The sequence below is a fragment of the Rhagoletis pomonella genome, unplaced genomic scaffold (genome assembly GCF_013731165.1).
Source record: "Rhagoletis pomonella isolate Grant_MI unplaced genomic scaffold, Rhpom_1.0 Rhpom_scaffold_00006, whole genome shotgun sequence".
NCBI classification, from domain to species: Eukaryota; Metazoa; Arthropoda; class Insecta; order Diptera; family Tephritidae; genus Rhagoletis; species Rhagoletis pomonella.
Genome location: NW_023458560.1, coordinates 51,767,397 through 51,783,078, shown reverse-complemented (window position 1 = coordinate 51,783,078; position 15,682 = coordinate 51,767,397). Strand labels below are relative to the sequence as shown.

General features: G+C 38.3%; 1 protein-coding gene across 2 annotated transcripts; it reads left to right on the top strand.

Annotated features, from left to right (window-relative positions):
- Window positions 1–288: 288 nt before the first annotated feature.
- LOC118740926 (serine/threonine-protein phosphatase 1 regulatory subunit 10) lies at window positions 289–15,682 on the top strand. Of its 2 annotated transcripts, none has more exons than XM_036472680.1 (6): window positions 289–1,274; window positions 1,426–1,599; window positions 1,723–1,820; window positions 1,987–2,261; window positions 2,852–4,510; window positions 12,923–15,682. In XM_036472680.1, exons 2-6 carry the CDS (start codon window positions 1,597–1,599, stop codon window positions 14,701–14,703), a joined length of 3,816 nt encoding a protein of 1,271 aa, XP_036328573.1. In that variant the 5' UTR covers window positions 289–1,274; window positions 1,426–1,596; the 3' UTR covers window positions 14,704–15,682. The 2 variants fall into 2 exon arrangements, with proteins under 2 accessions (XP_036328573.1, XP_036328574.1); XM_036472681.1 differs by having other exon boundaries at window positions 289–1,324.

Here is a 15,682-nt window from a genome sequence, read left to right as displayed (position 1 = left end):
TTGGCCAGATATAAATCTGGGTCGTTCCGGTTACGTAGACCCGACTGTCGTGGGAACGTACATTTACGTTTTTTGCTGCAGGTAGCTGTCTCAAATTTACGTTCTTTGGTTACACGTAGATAATTATTTTATTCCGAAAGGTATCTATTTTCGTGTGCGTCCAAATGCACTCGAATTCTTTAAATAACTCTGATCGCCCTGTAGGCGCGCAAAGGGCTCCAGCAATTGAACATACACATACAATGCAACCCTGTGTTTGCGTCAACCTTTCGTTCAGCGGACTCCATTTTTGTTCAGATAAATTCGTGTTTACGGGTGAGTTGGACGTGAAATTTCTGCTGCGCTTGGAAATTATTAATTAATTTTTTTTTTTATCTCTGCTCCTAATAAACCTACTTGTACTTGAACAGACTGTACTTTTGTTGAAAAAAGAAGAGAAGACAAAGCAAAAACAAGGGGTTTTCATTATTAGATTATAAGCAGGTTTTATATGCAGAGATTTATTGTGTTTGTTATTTGGGACATTCATAAGGAATTTATTGTAGATTTTCCATGTTGGAAAATGATCAAAAATGGAAAGTGTTTGAAGCGTTTGCGTGCTGAGTACAAGAAAATCTACGCTAATCCGGTAAAATATGGATTTAATTGAAGCTGCGTAAAAGTATAGTTGTGGCATTGTCGAAGGAGTTGTATGTGCTAAATTTTTTCCAAATGGCCGCTGTGTCTACGCATCACAAAATGGCGTGTCGCAGATTTCCGGAAACGTGGCAGATGTTTTTGTAATAGATTTTGATAGTGTGGACAAGAACCTATGTATTTGCTTGGTTGCCAGCTTGAAAATCGGCAAGTGCGAATAGATTTTAAACCTTTTGTATTTAAAACAGCGTTGATGGAGTTGGAATAAACTCGTATCTGACACCAAATTTAATTATTTCCAGCGCATTGCGTCGGATTCTTGTTGAAAGTATGCGATTGTACGCTTCGATTGTAAATTGTTGCCAAAAAAGATGTGGCAACACCATCATTGTTTGATGCTTGCATGAAGTTGGCTGCGCTTTCAAATGTCGCCATTGATATTCTATTACAAACGAAATATTTCGCCATCATTGAAAATTTCTCTATACTATTTTCGCAGTCGTTTCACAAGCACGTCGTCGAAATTCCGTAGTTGAAAAACTTGGCTCCGTGGGAAATCCATTATTGAAAGCAATCTGAAAATTATTATATTTGTATAGCAATAATTGTTATGCATACTTGCAAATAAATTAAATTAGGTAATCTTTTATTTTATGCAAGCAAGGTTTCGTGGGAGTGAAGTCGGAGGGTTAGAATTTACTTGTACTGATTCTATATGTACATGAAATATGCATGCACGTAATTTGTGCGTCCATTTTTGATTAAACTATAGTTTCTTTTGTTTTATAGATGATTCAAGGTTATATACGTATCAAGTAATAGGACGTATTAGTTATGTAATCTAAGTTCATTGATATACGGAAGAGTCCCAAGTCGTTGAAAGTAAAGCTAGTGAGTGACATCATCGGTCTTGGTAATTGGCTTTTGTTAAGTCTTTGTTGCAGTAATCACATTAAAAATATGGTGAGTTGGTTAAATGCGTTTTATTTGTAAAAATTCAATAATAAAGAAATTACTGAGCTAATTTTGTGTTTTAATCGATATTTATTTTTAAGATTGGTCTAATTTTTGTTTTTGTAATTTCAGCCACGAATAGTTCCTCTGCAGCTCCTAAAGTGCCTGAAGGTGCTGCTGGATGACAATGGGGGCATCCTAAGCATAGGAGAAGTAAAACGGATCGCAGGGTGAGTTACCATGAAATTGCTCGAGTTTTAAAAATGTTTCTTATGAATTGTCTGCAATGCAACTGTGCGTAATGTGTTCGAATTCTCTTGTAATATAAAATATCAGAGTTGCATTCGCTGTAGATTTATTTGATTTGTCTTAACCCTTGAATTGTTTTGCTTTCAGATTAATGAATAGATATTCAAAGAAACTAGTATCAAAATGCATTTATGTACAAATTTTAAAAGTTACAAAAACTGAGTTACTCGGTGAATTTATGGGTGTCGGTGGCTGGTCCTTGGTTTATAACTGGTTGAACGACGCTATACGTGCTATGAATTGGCCACTGGTGCAGGAAATATTAGAATTACTCTTACTTTGTCCTGTTGATGTGGATAGATTGAAGATAAACTCTGCACCAAAGTTGGTGAAAGGACTTTGCAGGGATGGCGGCAATGAAGGTAAATTTTAGTACCAATTGTGTGTATATCGTCTGAATGAAGAAATTGCAGTAATTTCACATTTATGAAGGACTGAATTAATTTCCTTTGAAAACTTTGAGAAGAATCTTTGTTTTTATTTAAAAGAGTCGTAAGCGTTTGGTTTACATATAGAAAAAATTTGCAATTGCTACATAGGGAGAAGTGGTTCGTGGAAATAGGTTATATTTTTTTTGCATGGGTGTACATTGGCGTATACATACTGTCATATTTTGTTTTTGTATACATATAAAGTTGTCATATTTTGACAATTTCTTTCACTTTGCTGTCAGCTAAAGTTTTCTGTATTTGTGGTGGTAAATGTTAAAATTGGCACAATCGTCACAGAAGGTATTTCTAAAACCAGTTTCACCAGCAAAAACTGATGATTGCAAAACTATTACATAATTCTTTGTATTTTCTTTTGACCTTTGTAATCTGTGTCGGCGATCAATAATTTATTAGCAGTTTTGGTTTTAAACTATTCAATTGAATTTTTTTTTAATACAATTTGGATAACCAATAGACTCGTTTTATGTAAAATAAATATTTTTTTTTTTTATTATTTTTAGGCGTCAGAATACTTGCGAAACGTTTGGTGGAACAGTGGTTGAAGGTGGTAACTGAAAATACAACAAGCGCTCAAGTTGAAAATGCTCAGCAACAGACAATTACCAATGTACCTGCAGCTGCAAGTGTTCAAACAACACCTGTCGTTCGGCAAGAACCAAAAATTATACCACCTCCCGCAGAACCAATTAAAATTAAGGCGCCTGTAGTAAGTGTAAGGCAGTCATCAAATATTGTAGAAGAGGATCCTTTAGCTGATGTTGCAGATGTACCAACTGAAACATCTAGTTATACACCAACATCGGCTCAAAAGAAAGCTAACGAAGCCGGTTTGGTATTCAAACTAGTTATTAAAGATGGTCAGCAAGTTTTGGCAAAAGTGCCAAAGACCGCGCAAGTGACACCAACAGTCGTTCATGAAGAAGAGAACGAGAGAGATAATGTTGAAGAAGAAGTTGAAGATGAGGCTGAAGCTGAAGCTGAAAATGCTGAAGGTGAAGTAGAAGTGGATCATGACGCCGAAGGCGATGTCGAAGCTGAGCCTGAAAATGAGGAACAGGAAGTGGAGGAAGAAGTTGACAGCGGAGCTGCCGCTACGGTGGTAGAAGAGGAAGAGGAGACTCGAACATCACTTGATAAACCAGACAAAGAAAGTGAAAGCAGTGCTGACGATGAGACTCGGACTCCACCCTATAATGATAAAGTTGATGTAGTAGAAAAGTCTTCAGATCGGAAGAAATCCATAGATTCTGAAGGTGATAAATCAGAAATTAAAGAAGCTAAAAGTTCAAAAGAGGGAAGAGAAAGCAAAAATAAAGAAAAAGAACAAAAAGTTGATAAAGATAGAGAAAAAGATCGAAAGTCATCGTCTTCCAGCCATAAATCATCGAGTCATAAATCGAAAACCTCTTCTTCTTCGAGTAAGTCAAAATCATCATCATCGTCATCATCACACCGCAGTTCTGGCGATAAGCATCGCAGTGACAAGGAGCGTTCAAGTTCCAGCAAAGACAAAGATCGGAAAGAGGGTAGCAGCTCAAATAAACATAAATCGTCATCTTCATCATCTAAGTCTTCATCGTCAACAAGTTCAAAAGACAAACACCGCGATAAAGACAAAGATAAGTCGTCCAATTCTTCTTCATCTTCAATTTCAACAACTACATCCCACAAAAAAGATAAGGAGCGCGAAAAAGAAATACAAGCGGAGAAAGATAAAGACACTATTAGCAAGTTGACTCAACCATCTATTGATAAATTAGGTCGTATTCCAAAGAAACCTAAGGATGAATCAGAATCCGAAACGGTAAAGCCTGCTTCAATCACAATACCCTCAAAAAAGGCATCAATGTCGATTGAAATTCGACGCGATTCGGATAAGACCAAAACAGTTAAAACGTACAAATCACAGTTTCGCTCGCATGGTCTGACTGAAGAAGCGCCACCACCGCCGTCACGGAAAGGTTTGAAGAAACCAATATCGATTGCATCAGCGCCTGGTACTGTCATTCCTGCAAGTTTGCCTTCATCGCTGAAGCGGCCTTCACCACCACCTAGTAGTAGTGATTCGCCCACACAGAAGAAATCCAAGATCGATATGAACAACCTGTCTGTGGCTAACGAGAAACCTGGAGCCATCAAACTCATCGCTCCCAAAAAGAGTAAGTATAATGCATTACGACATTTACTAATGGCATTCTGCACAGTCTCATTTCAGGAGTTTGGATGATGCTAGTTTTTGCGGTTTGAGGTTTTTTATGTTTATAATTCTAAAAGTGTTATCTCGTACAATCTAGCAATAATGTAGACTGTCAGCTTTTTTTTTAGAGTGTTGGCAACACCACGCTTCGTCATTGGACTGCGGGGAACATTGGAACTGAATTTCTTTTGTCTTTGTTGTCCAAACATCCTGCATAGACTAGAAGCAACATTGGCGTTTTGTCAAACACTTTGATGGTCTCTAACGCGATAGTAATTTAACTTTTGCTTGTGTTTAAATTAAAAAAAAAAAACAAACAACAAAATCGATCAATTTAGCTACGGTAAAGTTACATATATTGGCTGTTTGTAAAAATTTAAGCATGCGGCGCTTAAACCAAAAGTTGTGCTGTTTCAAAGTGATTGTATGTATGTAACATGAAACGAGAAGGGCTAGATCAGTGGTGCACATCGATATGTGCGTGAAAACCCAGCGAGCCTTTAGAGCTGCCGTGTGCACCACCGGGCTAGATGCATGCGCATACATTTGAGATTGCGAAAAAATGGCTTATTGGTTTTCCTACTCTAACTTACGTCAGGTAGAGATCATTGACTTAAGAGAACGAATTTTTTCGTAATTTTATATTTGCGTATGCCACCTTCTGAAAGAAACATTAATAATACTGTAGTGTCAGTTAAATTTGAATGCCCAGAAACAGAAGACTAAAGCCACAATCAGTGGATCGAGCATAAAGAAAGGAGCTGATTGGAGGCGCCTGGTCCGCACTGCTTCATACATCAATCAACTGCAAGTTGCTGAACAGATAGGAAAGTGCCAATCTGGTCACATTGTGTTAAAAAGACGAATTCAATCAAACTCCTAAAATATGTTTACATGTGTGTGATGAAAGACGGTTGAGCTGGATAAGTTGCCGGGCGGTTTAATAAGTTCAAATGATGTGCTCAACATCGATTTCTGAGCGCATTTAATTTTTATTTAATTTTTTGTTATTAACGAGTTTAAAACGACGAGCAAATCGAGACGACGCTTTCAGTGAAGACATGGTTTGTGGAGACCGGATGTTAAGTATGCATTTTATTTATATTTTCTAACATATATATTCATATTGAATATTTAGTGATTCTATCAGTGTCATTACATTGTAATGTAATGTCACGTGAAAATTTTCAATTTTTAGTTAATAAGTATACAAACACTGAAAAAAATATTGAAAAATAAGCAAGATATGCAACCTAACATAAGACATAAGACAAAGAGTTGGTGAAAAATAAACAATTCTTTTCAACAAAATAAAAACAATGATTTGAGCTGATGGTCTTCAAAGTTTGGAAGCAGTCTAAAATTCAGAATGGCAACATGAATTCACGATATGTGTATATGATATAGGAAAAATGGGCAAACACGTATCATCACATGCGTTGCAAAGGTACGCAATTGGCAACGAATTAACTTGTTATAACCAAAAGTATAAAAAGCCGAGTGACGCCACATTAATCTAACTTTTTTGATTCATTTTTGAGTCCAGTCAAGGCATTCCAATAAATACGAATCTATCTTTCATCACACTCGAGTCTCAATGTGCGTTACACCCCAGTTCTTGCTAGAGGTCTCACATGCAATGAATATGAGTGGAACATAACAATCGCAACTACTACTTACGCTTTTGAATAACGTTTTTTTTTTTTAAATGCTTTCAATAAAGCCTTTAACAATCATATCACCTTAGACTAGCGTTGCATTGAGCGCACACGCGGAACTTTTAAATCTAGTGTTCACATCTGTTTAAATGGAACGGAAAGCGCATACAAAATTCAGTTACATTAAAATAAATAAAAAAATATCGTAGCGAGAAGCAAAATGTCTATTCTAAAATTTATAGAGTATTTAGGGTTAGATGCAGTGTTGAAATAAGCCGTGCCCACAATAGACCTACCGGTCGCAATTCTTACTCTATTCGAAAATAGTATATCATTGTGAGGTTATGAAAGATTATAGTTGCGAACCCGCTCGCAGTTTAAACTAATTTTTTACCTGTTTTCCCCTGAAATCGATACTTTACCCGCTCTACGCGCATTTTTATTATTTGACAGTTTTACTAGAATTTAGTCTTACATATCGTCGATGTTTTTGCAAAACCGCCTCAATCGGCGTTGTGGCAAAAATGAGATTTGTTAACCCTGAACTTTAGGCATCGAGATTTATGCATAAAAATCGTTAAATTGTTAAAACAACAGATTTGTAACATAATCACCCCTATAGCGAGTGTCGACTTGTAGTAGATAAACGACTGTTAGTCGACTATCGATTATCCGTGGTGTTTTCAAAGTTGTTTTCTCGTTCAATAAGTGCGTGTTAATAGTTTATAGTTGTAGAAAAATGAGCGATAAAAAACTTCACAGTTGCTTATTCAACGAGAAATCGACATTCACAATACCATGGAAAAGCGATAATCGAATAAGAGTCGTTTATCTACTACTAGTCGACACTCGCAATAGGGGCGAATAGCTTGAGTAAATACCGCCTATCAAGGCAATGCCTTCAAAGAATAAACCGATTTTCCGCTCTCCTGCAAAATTTGCGTGCCGTAAGATAGGCGGTTTTGCAATTGGGCGATGGGCGGTTTTGCAAAAACATCGACGATATATAAGGTTATAGAGTATCTAAATGAAAGAGGTTTATTTCTACTAACCACTACACCGGATGCGTTCCTGCGAGTTCAATTATTTTGGTCATTACTGTTACTATCGAGCAATTTCAGCCGCTTCAATGACTGCTAAGATCAAATGAAATACGTTTTCGAATCATACTATGCAAAAGTCTGGCTATTCTCCCCTCCATGCATGATTCGTTAAAAAGTAAGGCTTGACATAACTTACTTGCTCACAACTTATCGAGCTGAATAGGGTTAGCGCCTGTTTAGATACAATTTCCACAGTTTTTATTATCGAAATTTAACACCAGATTGATAATAGTCTTTTGCATGCCCTCTGTGTGCTTTAAATGCCTGCCACGTTCGAAAAGGGTTAAGACCTTGTTCGTGAAAAGCTCTAATAATACTGGTATGAGAATATACTGCGGAATGAATATTACAGGGTCACTAAAATATCCAACACTTGCTTAATCTAACTGGAATATGATTTCTTAAACTTTCGGAAAATATGCCCTGCATTTCTTGGAGCCTAGACGGCCACTCTCATCTAGAAGCAACATCTGATCACAAGATCAGATTCTACCCTGTTCCATCTGATTTGACTTAACTGAGAGTTTTTGCTGATAAATTTAATAGGGGTGCACGGTGCACGGTTTGCAAAGCTGTCCCATACGAAAACTGGTTTTTACCATGCAATCAGAGCACCGTGCAAGGGCTTTGCAAGACTCTAGAGAATACCATTAATATCTTTTAAATTGTTGTATGTCAACTAAAAGCCAGAAGACCTATCCACAAAAGTCTGTGTACTATTAATTAGGGTTATTCTCTGAGTCTTGCAAAGCTCTCGCACGTTGCACAGATTGCACGGTAAAAACCGGTTTTCGCATGGGTCAGCTTTGCAAACCGTGCAATCCGTGCACCGTGCAAGGGCTTTGCAGGACTCAGAGAATACCCCTATTGTTTTTAGATGCTACAAGCAACCACCTTGGCTAAGTTAAAGCCCCTGAACTGCAATGAAATTGGCTTTCAGACAGACACTGCTCAGTTTTTCTATCAATCTATCGAGGCTCGCTCTATCCAGCTACTACCCATCAATTCTGAAAAACTCATCCGACAACCTCGTCTAGCTCTAAAACCATAATGAACGCGGCAGTCTTAATTTTTGCACCTTTTTCAGCGTAAAATTCAAGTTTTTTATATTTAATTTAGTTTCTGATGACCTTATTTAAGCAATACTATCTAAATTATTCAGTTATTAACTATGAGGTTTTTGTGCACCCTAGTAGTTTCTAAAGAACCCTTTCAAGTAATATTTTTGGTAATTCCTGTAGTGAAGATTTTCCATGTCTGATCTACTCAAGACCCTGATGAATAAAACCATAATTGCTATGCTATAACCTGGCCAAGTCCCTTCAAGGCAGATCTTAGTTAAGAAAATATATATAGCACTAGAAAATTATTTTTCTTACAGCTTTCCTATAATTAGTTAGTTAGTTGGTTGGGTGAGGCACTGCGACCGGTAGGTCTATTGTGCCCCTAGCTCATAACAACACCTCAACCAGCCCCAGGATGTCTATAAATTTCATAATAGACCCCGGGGACAGTGAGGGTATGTGCTCCTCTCTTGGCCAGACGTGCCCTATGCTCCTATACCTCCTGCGAGCAACGGCCTCACACTCCATAAGAAGGTGTAGGGGAGTATCCTTGGCCGCATCGCAAAAGTGTGACACAGGTCGCTGGACCAGATACCTAGTTTATACAGGTGCCCTCTGAGCCTACAGTGGCCCGTCAAAAATCCTGTAATAATTCTTAGTTTCTCCTATGGGAGATTCATGAGTAGCCTGTTTCTTGTCAGATTGTAACCTCTTAATGTGCTTTTAGCCTGACGTTCAGCTTTCCTATAACATATCAGGCAGGTTTTACAATTCACTTTCGAGTGAATTTCCACCCCACTCAATTTAAATTCAAAGTGACTGGTGAAATTCACTCGGAAGTGAATTGCAGAATCTGTATGAATGCCTATTTTAGCATTGTCAAAAAATCTTGATTTAGGAAACTATGCGGAAAGATATACTATGCGGAATAAGGGTTTTGCTTAGAGAATGCGTTGTCGGGCTCCGTCAGTCATTTGAAAATTTTAGTTATAGCCTTGTAGACTGCTCAATGCTACTGATAGGCTAGAAGACCTTTAATCAACTACTACTACTCTATTAAATACATGCATATACTAGAAAGTTCCTTCAATATGATTTAAAAGCAAGGCGAATATGCGTAATTCGAAAACCCTTTACGATCGATCGTTTTTTTTTTTTTTTTTTTTTTTTTTTATACTAAAAAACAAAACGCTTAAGTCATTGCATGTGATGCCATTTTAGCAGCGATTTCTGTAAATTGTTGTTCTTTATTTATTTTTCTCATCAACACTGTACATACAATCAAATTCTTTCTTGAGTAAGATTCATTCATACACACACTGCTGAAGCATGCACAAGAGTCATGCGTCATGCATTACATATATATGTATTGCAACAATTTCTCAATATACGTATGCCAAAATTTTCTGATTGCTGCCAAGCTTCGTGGACCAAGAGCGTGTTTTCATTTAATATGCTTACAAATAGGTCTATAATTTTCTCGAATTTAGAGGCCACACGACTGGGGACTGGAAAGAAATACAAGTGATTTATTCACTTCAGTAATACCTATTTGTTGTTGTAGCACCATATAAATTTCTCAAACCGTTTGGAAAATCTTGAAAACTACTGCTATGTGGAACTCGAAACGCCCTAACGTTTCATAACATCTCCCATGGATCCTCGTTAAGTTTTAAAGCTAAAGCTATGAGCTGCATAATTTCCCCAATTTGCCTTCCCGGCGCGAATACCATAAGTAAGATCTTCTGGTGATCTAACCTCTGGCTAATATCATAAGCCACGCGTTTTCTCCATTTATTCGGCGGTAGCACTGAATCCAGCGTAACCGATTTTCGTGAAATCTACGAAAATGCGATCGCAGAATCCGAATTGCTACGAACACGCGCATTCAAAATATACCCAGTGATAGGTTTTTTACGAAAAATCGATGAGTTCAGTGGTGGCCCTGACTATTTCGATTTCAGGTGTGTTTTGATCGTTGAAGATCACTTCCATAGTATCTCCGCTTATTCAAATCTTCAGTTGACAAAAAAAAAGCAAAAAATCGAAAATGCCATTTAGGTTATAATCTCCAATTTCATTCATATCCCTTAACATACAGCTTATCTCCAAACAATACCCCAAATTTTAGTTTCAAAGCCTAATGTGCCCGTCTAATCGACGAACTATAACTTTCTGAGTAAAAAATATTACTAGGGATGGCTCCTATATTTACTTCTCTTTAAGACTCAAACTTCGTTCCTTATATTTGCATTTCTAAATTGCAATATCGTCCTTGTTTCAAATTACTGAGTTCGACAGAAACTGCAAGTACGAAGAATGAGTTTATCTTATTATATGGCAATAACGTCCAGATTTTTCCTTCAGTAATGATACCCAATCGCAAATCTAAAACAAACTGTTGAAAATCAATGATCTTTCGTTCTTCAAAGACTTTTTAGTTGCTTTATGGCAGCACAGTTCTTGCGATTTTTTATTTCTATTTCGATTGTACGGTTTTTACTTGCCGCTACAATTTTCCTCCCGTTTGCCTGATTAAAACTCAAGAACCCTCCCATAAAATCTGCGAGCACTTAATTTTTTATTTTTATTTTTTTTTTGGTTGGTTTCAAATATTAGCTCCAAAAGTCATCTTACTGTTCGGGGCTATTATCGAATCCCTAGCACAGTATGCCCCGGTTAATTGGTTCCCCGCATAATTGGTTAAAAATATGTGCTATCGGAAAGAGGTATACTTTCATGTTTCCCTTTTAATTGATTCCCTGGTTAATTGAACCAAAAATTGTGCAATTTAAGCGGGGAGTACTGTAGTCAGATTTTCCATGGCATCTACAAAAATTCTCAGGGCTATCACCGAACCCATAGTAGTCTGAATTTTCGGGAAATTTACGAAATTGTTTTTACTTATTCCGAAAATCTACGAACCTAGCATATAGTACTTTGAATGAACACATTCGTAGTAATTCGAATTCAGTGATCGAATTTTCGTAGATTTCATGGATTTCGGCATACGATGGATTCAGCGATAGCCCAGGCTGTCACTGAATTGGATTTGTGACGTATAATTAAAAAAAATCTGCTTCATTTTCTGATAATCCGATTCCGCATTGGACTACCCTAATATGCCTTTACAGAGCGTGCGCGACATGCTATGTTCGCAGCTAATCGGTTGCTGTGATAGCTTTTTCATAGATTTTATGTAAAATCGGGCCGCGATCGATTTAGCCACAGCCCCTTAGGTTCTTATTGAAGAACTGCTTGCATTCCTTTAAGTTTTTTTTAATCCTTCAAGCATTATCCGAAGCTATAAGTTTCACTCGAAGCCACTTAGGTAATTTACAGAACTACCTATTTTTCGGTGAACACAATTACCTCTATAGAGAACTCCACATTCATTCTTGGACTATTTCAAGCTTTGAAAAGGCTTATCGCCCTTGCAATTGGCTTAATTCTGAATTATAATCGAATTGTAGCAGCATAAAAAAGATCATCTGGAATGACAGTCCTTGGCCAGATATACATAGATCTGGGTCGTTCCGGCTACGTAGACCTAGCTGTCTTGGGAATTCGAATTCAAACATTTAAGTGGGTATACAGCTACTACCCCCCGTTGGTAAACTTGGAATACCGGTTACCTAATAATGTAGACTTTCCCCTCTGAGTAACGTTGCTAGTCCAAACTTGAATTTTTGATCGAGAGAAGTTCTTGCGCTCAAGGGACGACCATTTTCCAATAAAATAAAGCCTAGTACGCAATCGCAAATTTTCAAAACACACTCACAATTTAACCTGTCCTTCCCATGGTAATTTTTTTTTTTTAACAGTTTTGAATCTCAAGTTTTTTAAAAATGCGTAAGTTCAAGGGCAACAGTTAAATATGTATTTGGTTCTTAACGCATTCGATCCCAATGCTGCCTGTGTGCAACTTTTCCGATTTACGGGCTTACCACCAGCGTTCTTTTTATTTTTATTTCATCAAACTAACTGGAGTGAGAAGTGGCTGCACGAAGAATGTTCAAAAAAAAAAAAAACGAATTTGTAAAACATTTGGCAGAGATATTTGCAAGGAAACTGCATCAACATTGGCGAAAAATTCCGTTTTTGGTTCAGGAAGACTTCTTAAAAAGATTATTTTCTTTATAATTATGGCAAAAATGATAAAACTGTTGAAGTTATAGCACTCAGCAAATCATTATCTTTATATTTATAGATTTTTTTTTTCAAAGTATAGTTTGAATTTTGCCCAGATACTGTAAATGAAAATAACAAGATGAGAAGTAAAACTAATGTCCTTAGGTCACTGGAAAAATGCGAGGGATTAAAAAGGAATCAACTATGAATATTTATTATTATTAATTATATTTTCAATTTATATTATTTATATTTTTAATCCAATTTTCAGAAATCGAATTCCAGCTCTATAACAACCCCGAAAGCAAAAACTAGCAACCAACTCCGCTTTTAAATACCATAAAATTTCTCTCAAACAATTCTTGACTCGATCGACTAAACAACATTACCTTTTTCTCTCTCTCTCTCTCTCTTACAGTTCAAACACTCGTCGAAACGAATCTCTTCTCTGATGCACTCTCAGCAGCTACAGGCCCTAAAAAGATCACAAAGCGCAAGCGCTCCACTACCCCGGCTCCCGGAGGACAAACAAAAGAGGGTCCTTCACCGCCCACAAGTCCTGATGGACCCAAGGTTGCACCTTTGAAATTCTATCAAGACACATTGGATGAGTCAAAGAGCGATGAAAAGTCCGATAAAGAAAATGACGTCAAAGAGCAGAACAGCAAAACTGAAGATTTGGATGCAGCCGACAAGGGTAATAGCACAGAAGACGATGATGATATACCATTGAAAAAGGTGAAGGAGGACATTGAACAGAAGGTGCTGCGTGAACAAAAAGCTGCAGATGATGGCGACGTCACTCCTAGCACCGCCAGCGGCTCAGTCGATATCACTGGCAGTGATGCGGAGGAAGATGCCGCCACAAAGGAAGCGAAAACGGACGTTGTCGAAGAGGAAGAAGCACGCAAACCGCCTGGACCTGGTTGTGGTCCGAATGGACCACCGGGTGTGCTCATGCTACACAGACGCAAAGGCCCAAAGAAGAAGTTGACTTGGCGCACGCAGGAACATCTCGAACAAATACGTTACTTTGAATTGGATGAAAATGAGCGCGTAAATGTGACAAAGGCCCAATCGTTTATGGACATGAAAAATCTGGAACGTTATAGTGAGCGCGATGCCTTCAATATTGCACGTCGTGGCTTCACACACGATGATAATATGAGGCCACAAACTGAATGGCGGCCACTAATCGAAGTCGATGGCGTACCACCACATCCGAACGGTAATCAATCGAAGCAACGTAAGGTACAAGCCGACCGCGAGCTAACCACTTTGCGTGCGCTCTACTTTTCGCACAGCATGATACCCGATTCACCGGCGGAGGCCGAATTGGAGCCGCATTTCGCATACGATGTGCCAGTCATACCCTTGGAAGACATCACCGGCAATCCGGATGCCGTTAGCGATTACACAAACATGCCTTGGCCCGAACCGAAGGGTTCGCCCAAATACCCAGAAAATAACATAGCCAACAACACTGCCAAACTGACAAATGCGCAAGTGAATGCGTCGTTACCTCCGAACAACGTAAACGCATTTCCTGCTTTTATGCCGCAGTACGCTGCTGCGTCCGCAAATAATATGCATGCATCGCAAATGCAGATGCCCAGACCGGTACCAGGGGTGGCGACAGCAGCAGCAGCAGCTGTAGCAGCGGCGGCGGTGGCGGCTGCGGCGGTGAGCGCCGGATCACATCCAGCATGGCAAGGTGGCAATTTCAATGGACCATTAGCCGCCATAGGCGGTCCCTCAGTTGCACAACAGCAACAGAATTTATTGGGAGCATTCGGTCCAGCGGCGGGCAATCCACAATGGCAAATGCATGGCGGCCAATATGGCCCTGCGCAAGGCCCCTTCAATAATGGACCTAATTTTGGACCTATGGGCATGATGGCGCCGCGTGTTATGGCGAATATGGCAGCAGCGAATATCTTCGAGCGTAATAATATGAATAATAGTCACCACAATAATAATCAAAATCGGAACCATAACAGCGGCAATTGGCGGACAGGTTCCAATTTCCAAGATAACAGTGGCAGTGGTGGTAACTGGCGCTCTGGTGGCGGCGGACAAAATCGAGGCGGTGGTGGTGGCGGCAACAACAACAACGGTGTGTGCAAGGCATACATGCGCGGCCACTGTCGCTTAGGCAAATCCTGTAAATTCATACACCCAAAGAGCAAACGCATATAGGATTCGCCAGAATCTTCAGACGAAGATTTAGCAACGATCTCGATAAGCAACTGTGATAGTGGCGACAAGTCGAAGCATAAGAGAACTATCTAAGCGATCAACGAAACGGAAATGTGATCTGTGAAACGATCTGAGATCGAAATCGATTGCTGCTACAAACTGCCCCGCCTTGAGCCACACTTGAAAGTTCTTGAAAAGGCTGCTTGGTGTACGCCTTTTGACGCCGGTAATGACTGCTAAAGTATGCGTGTGTATCGCGCATCCCCAAGTGAATAAGCGAATGGTCACCAGCGTCGTAAACTGAATTCTGAATGAATTACAAAGAGGAAAATATTTTAATTTCTATGAGATAATATTTTTTGTACAAAGTTAAGTTTTTTTTTTTCACTAAAGGATAATATTCTTAGCAAATTAGAAGAAAAAACACTTGCATTTGGATTATGTAATCATATAAACTATTAATGAATATTTACATTTATACGTTACAAAGGCAATCGCACTAATCATAGTCGTTAATTACATATATAATGTAGCATATTGTTTTTTATTATAAATCGCCTAGATACATTCATATATGCATTCACTAAAAATATTTTAGCAAAATTATGCCTGCACTGCGCCTATGCGCGATGCACACTCATAAATGCATAAATACATAACTATGTATGTACATACATATGTATGTGTATATATATAAATGATCGCTTTCATACGCAGCGCGTCACAGACGCATTCAAAGCACTTTTTGCTGTGTTAACATCATTTTGTATAAATGTCTTATTGCATTAAGGGACAAAATGTCGAATTTGTTGATACAATTAAAATCATTTCGTGCATAAATTTATACATTTATAACATAGCAATTAAAAGTAGCATATTTAGTCCTAAGCCTTTTCACAAAACAGATATGCATGTACATACATATGCCGTAAAAACATACATGCATACATACTTTATAAATAATTTACATACATATGTA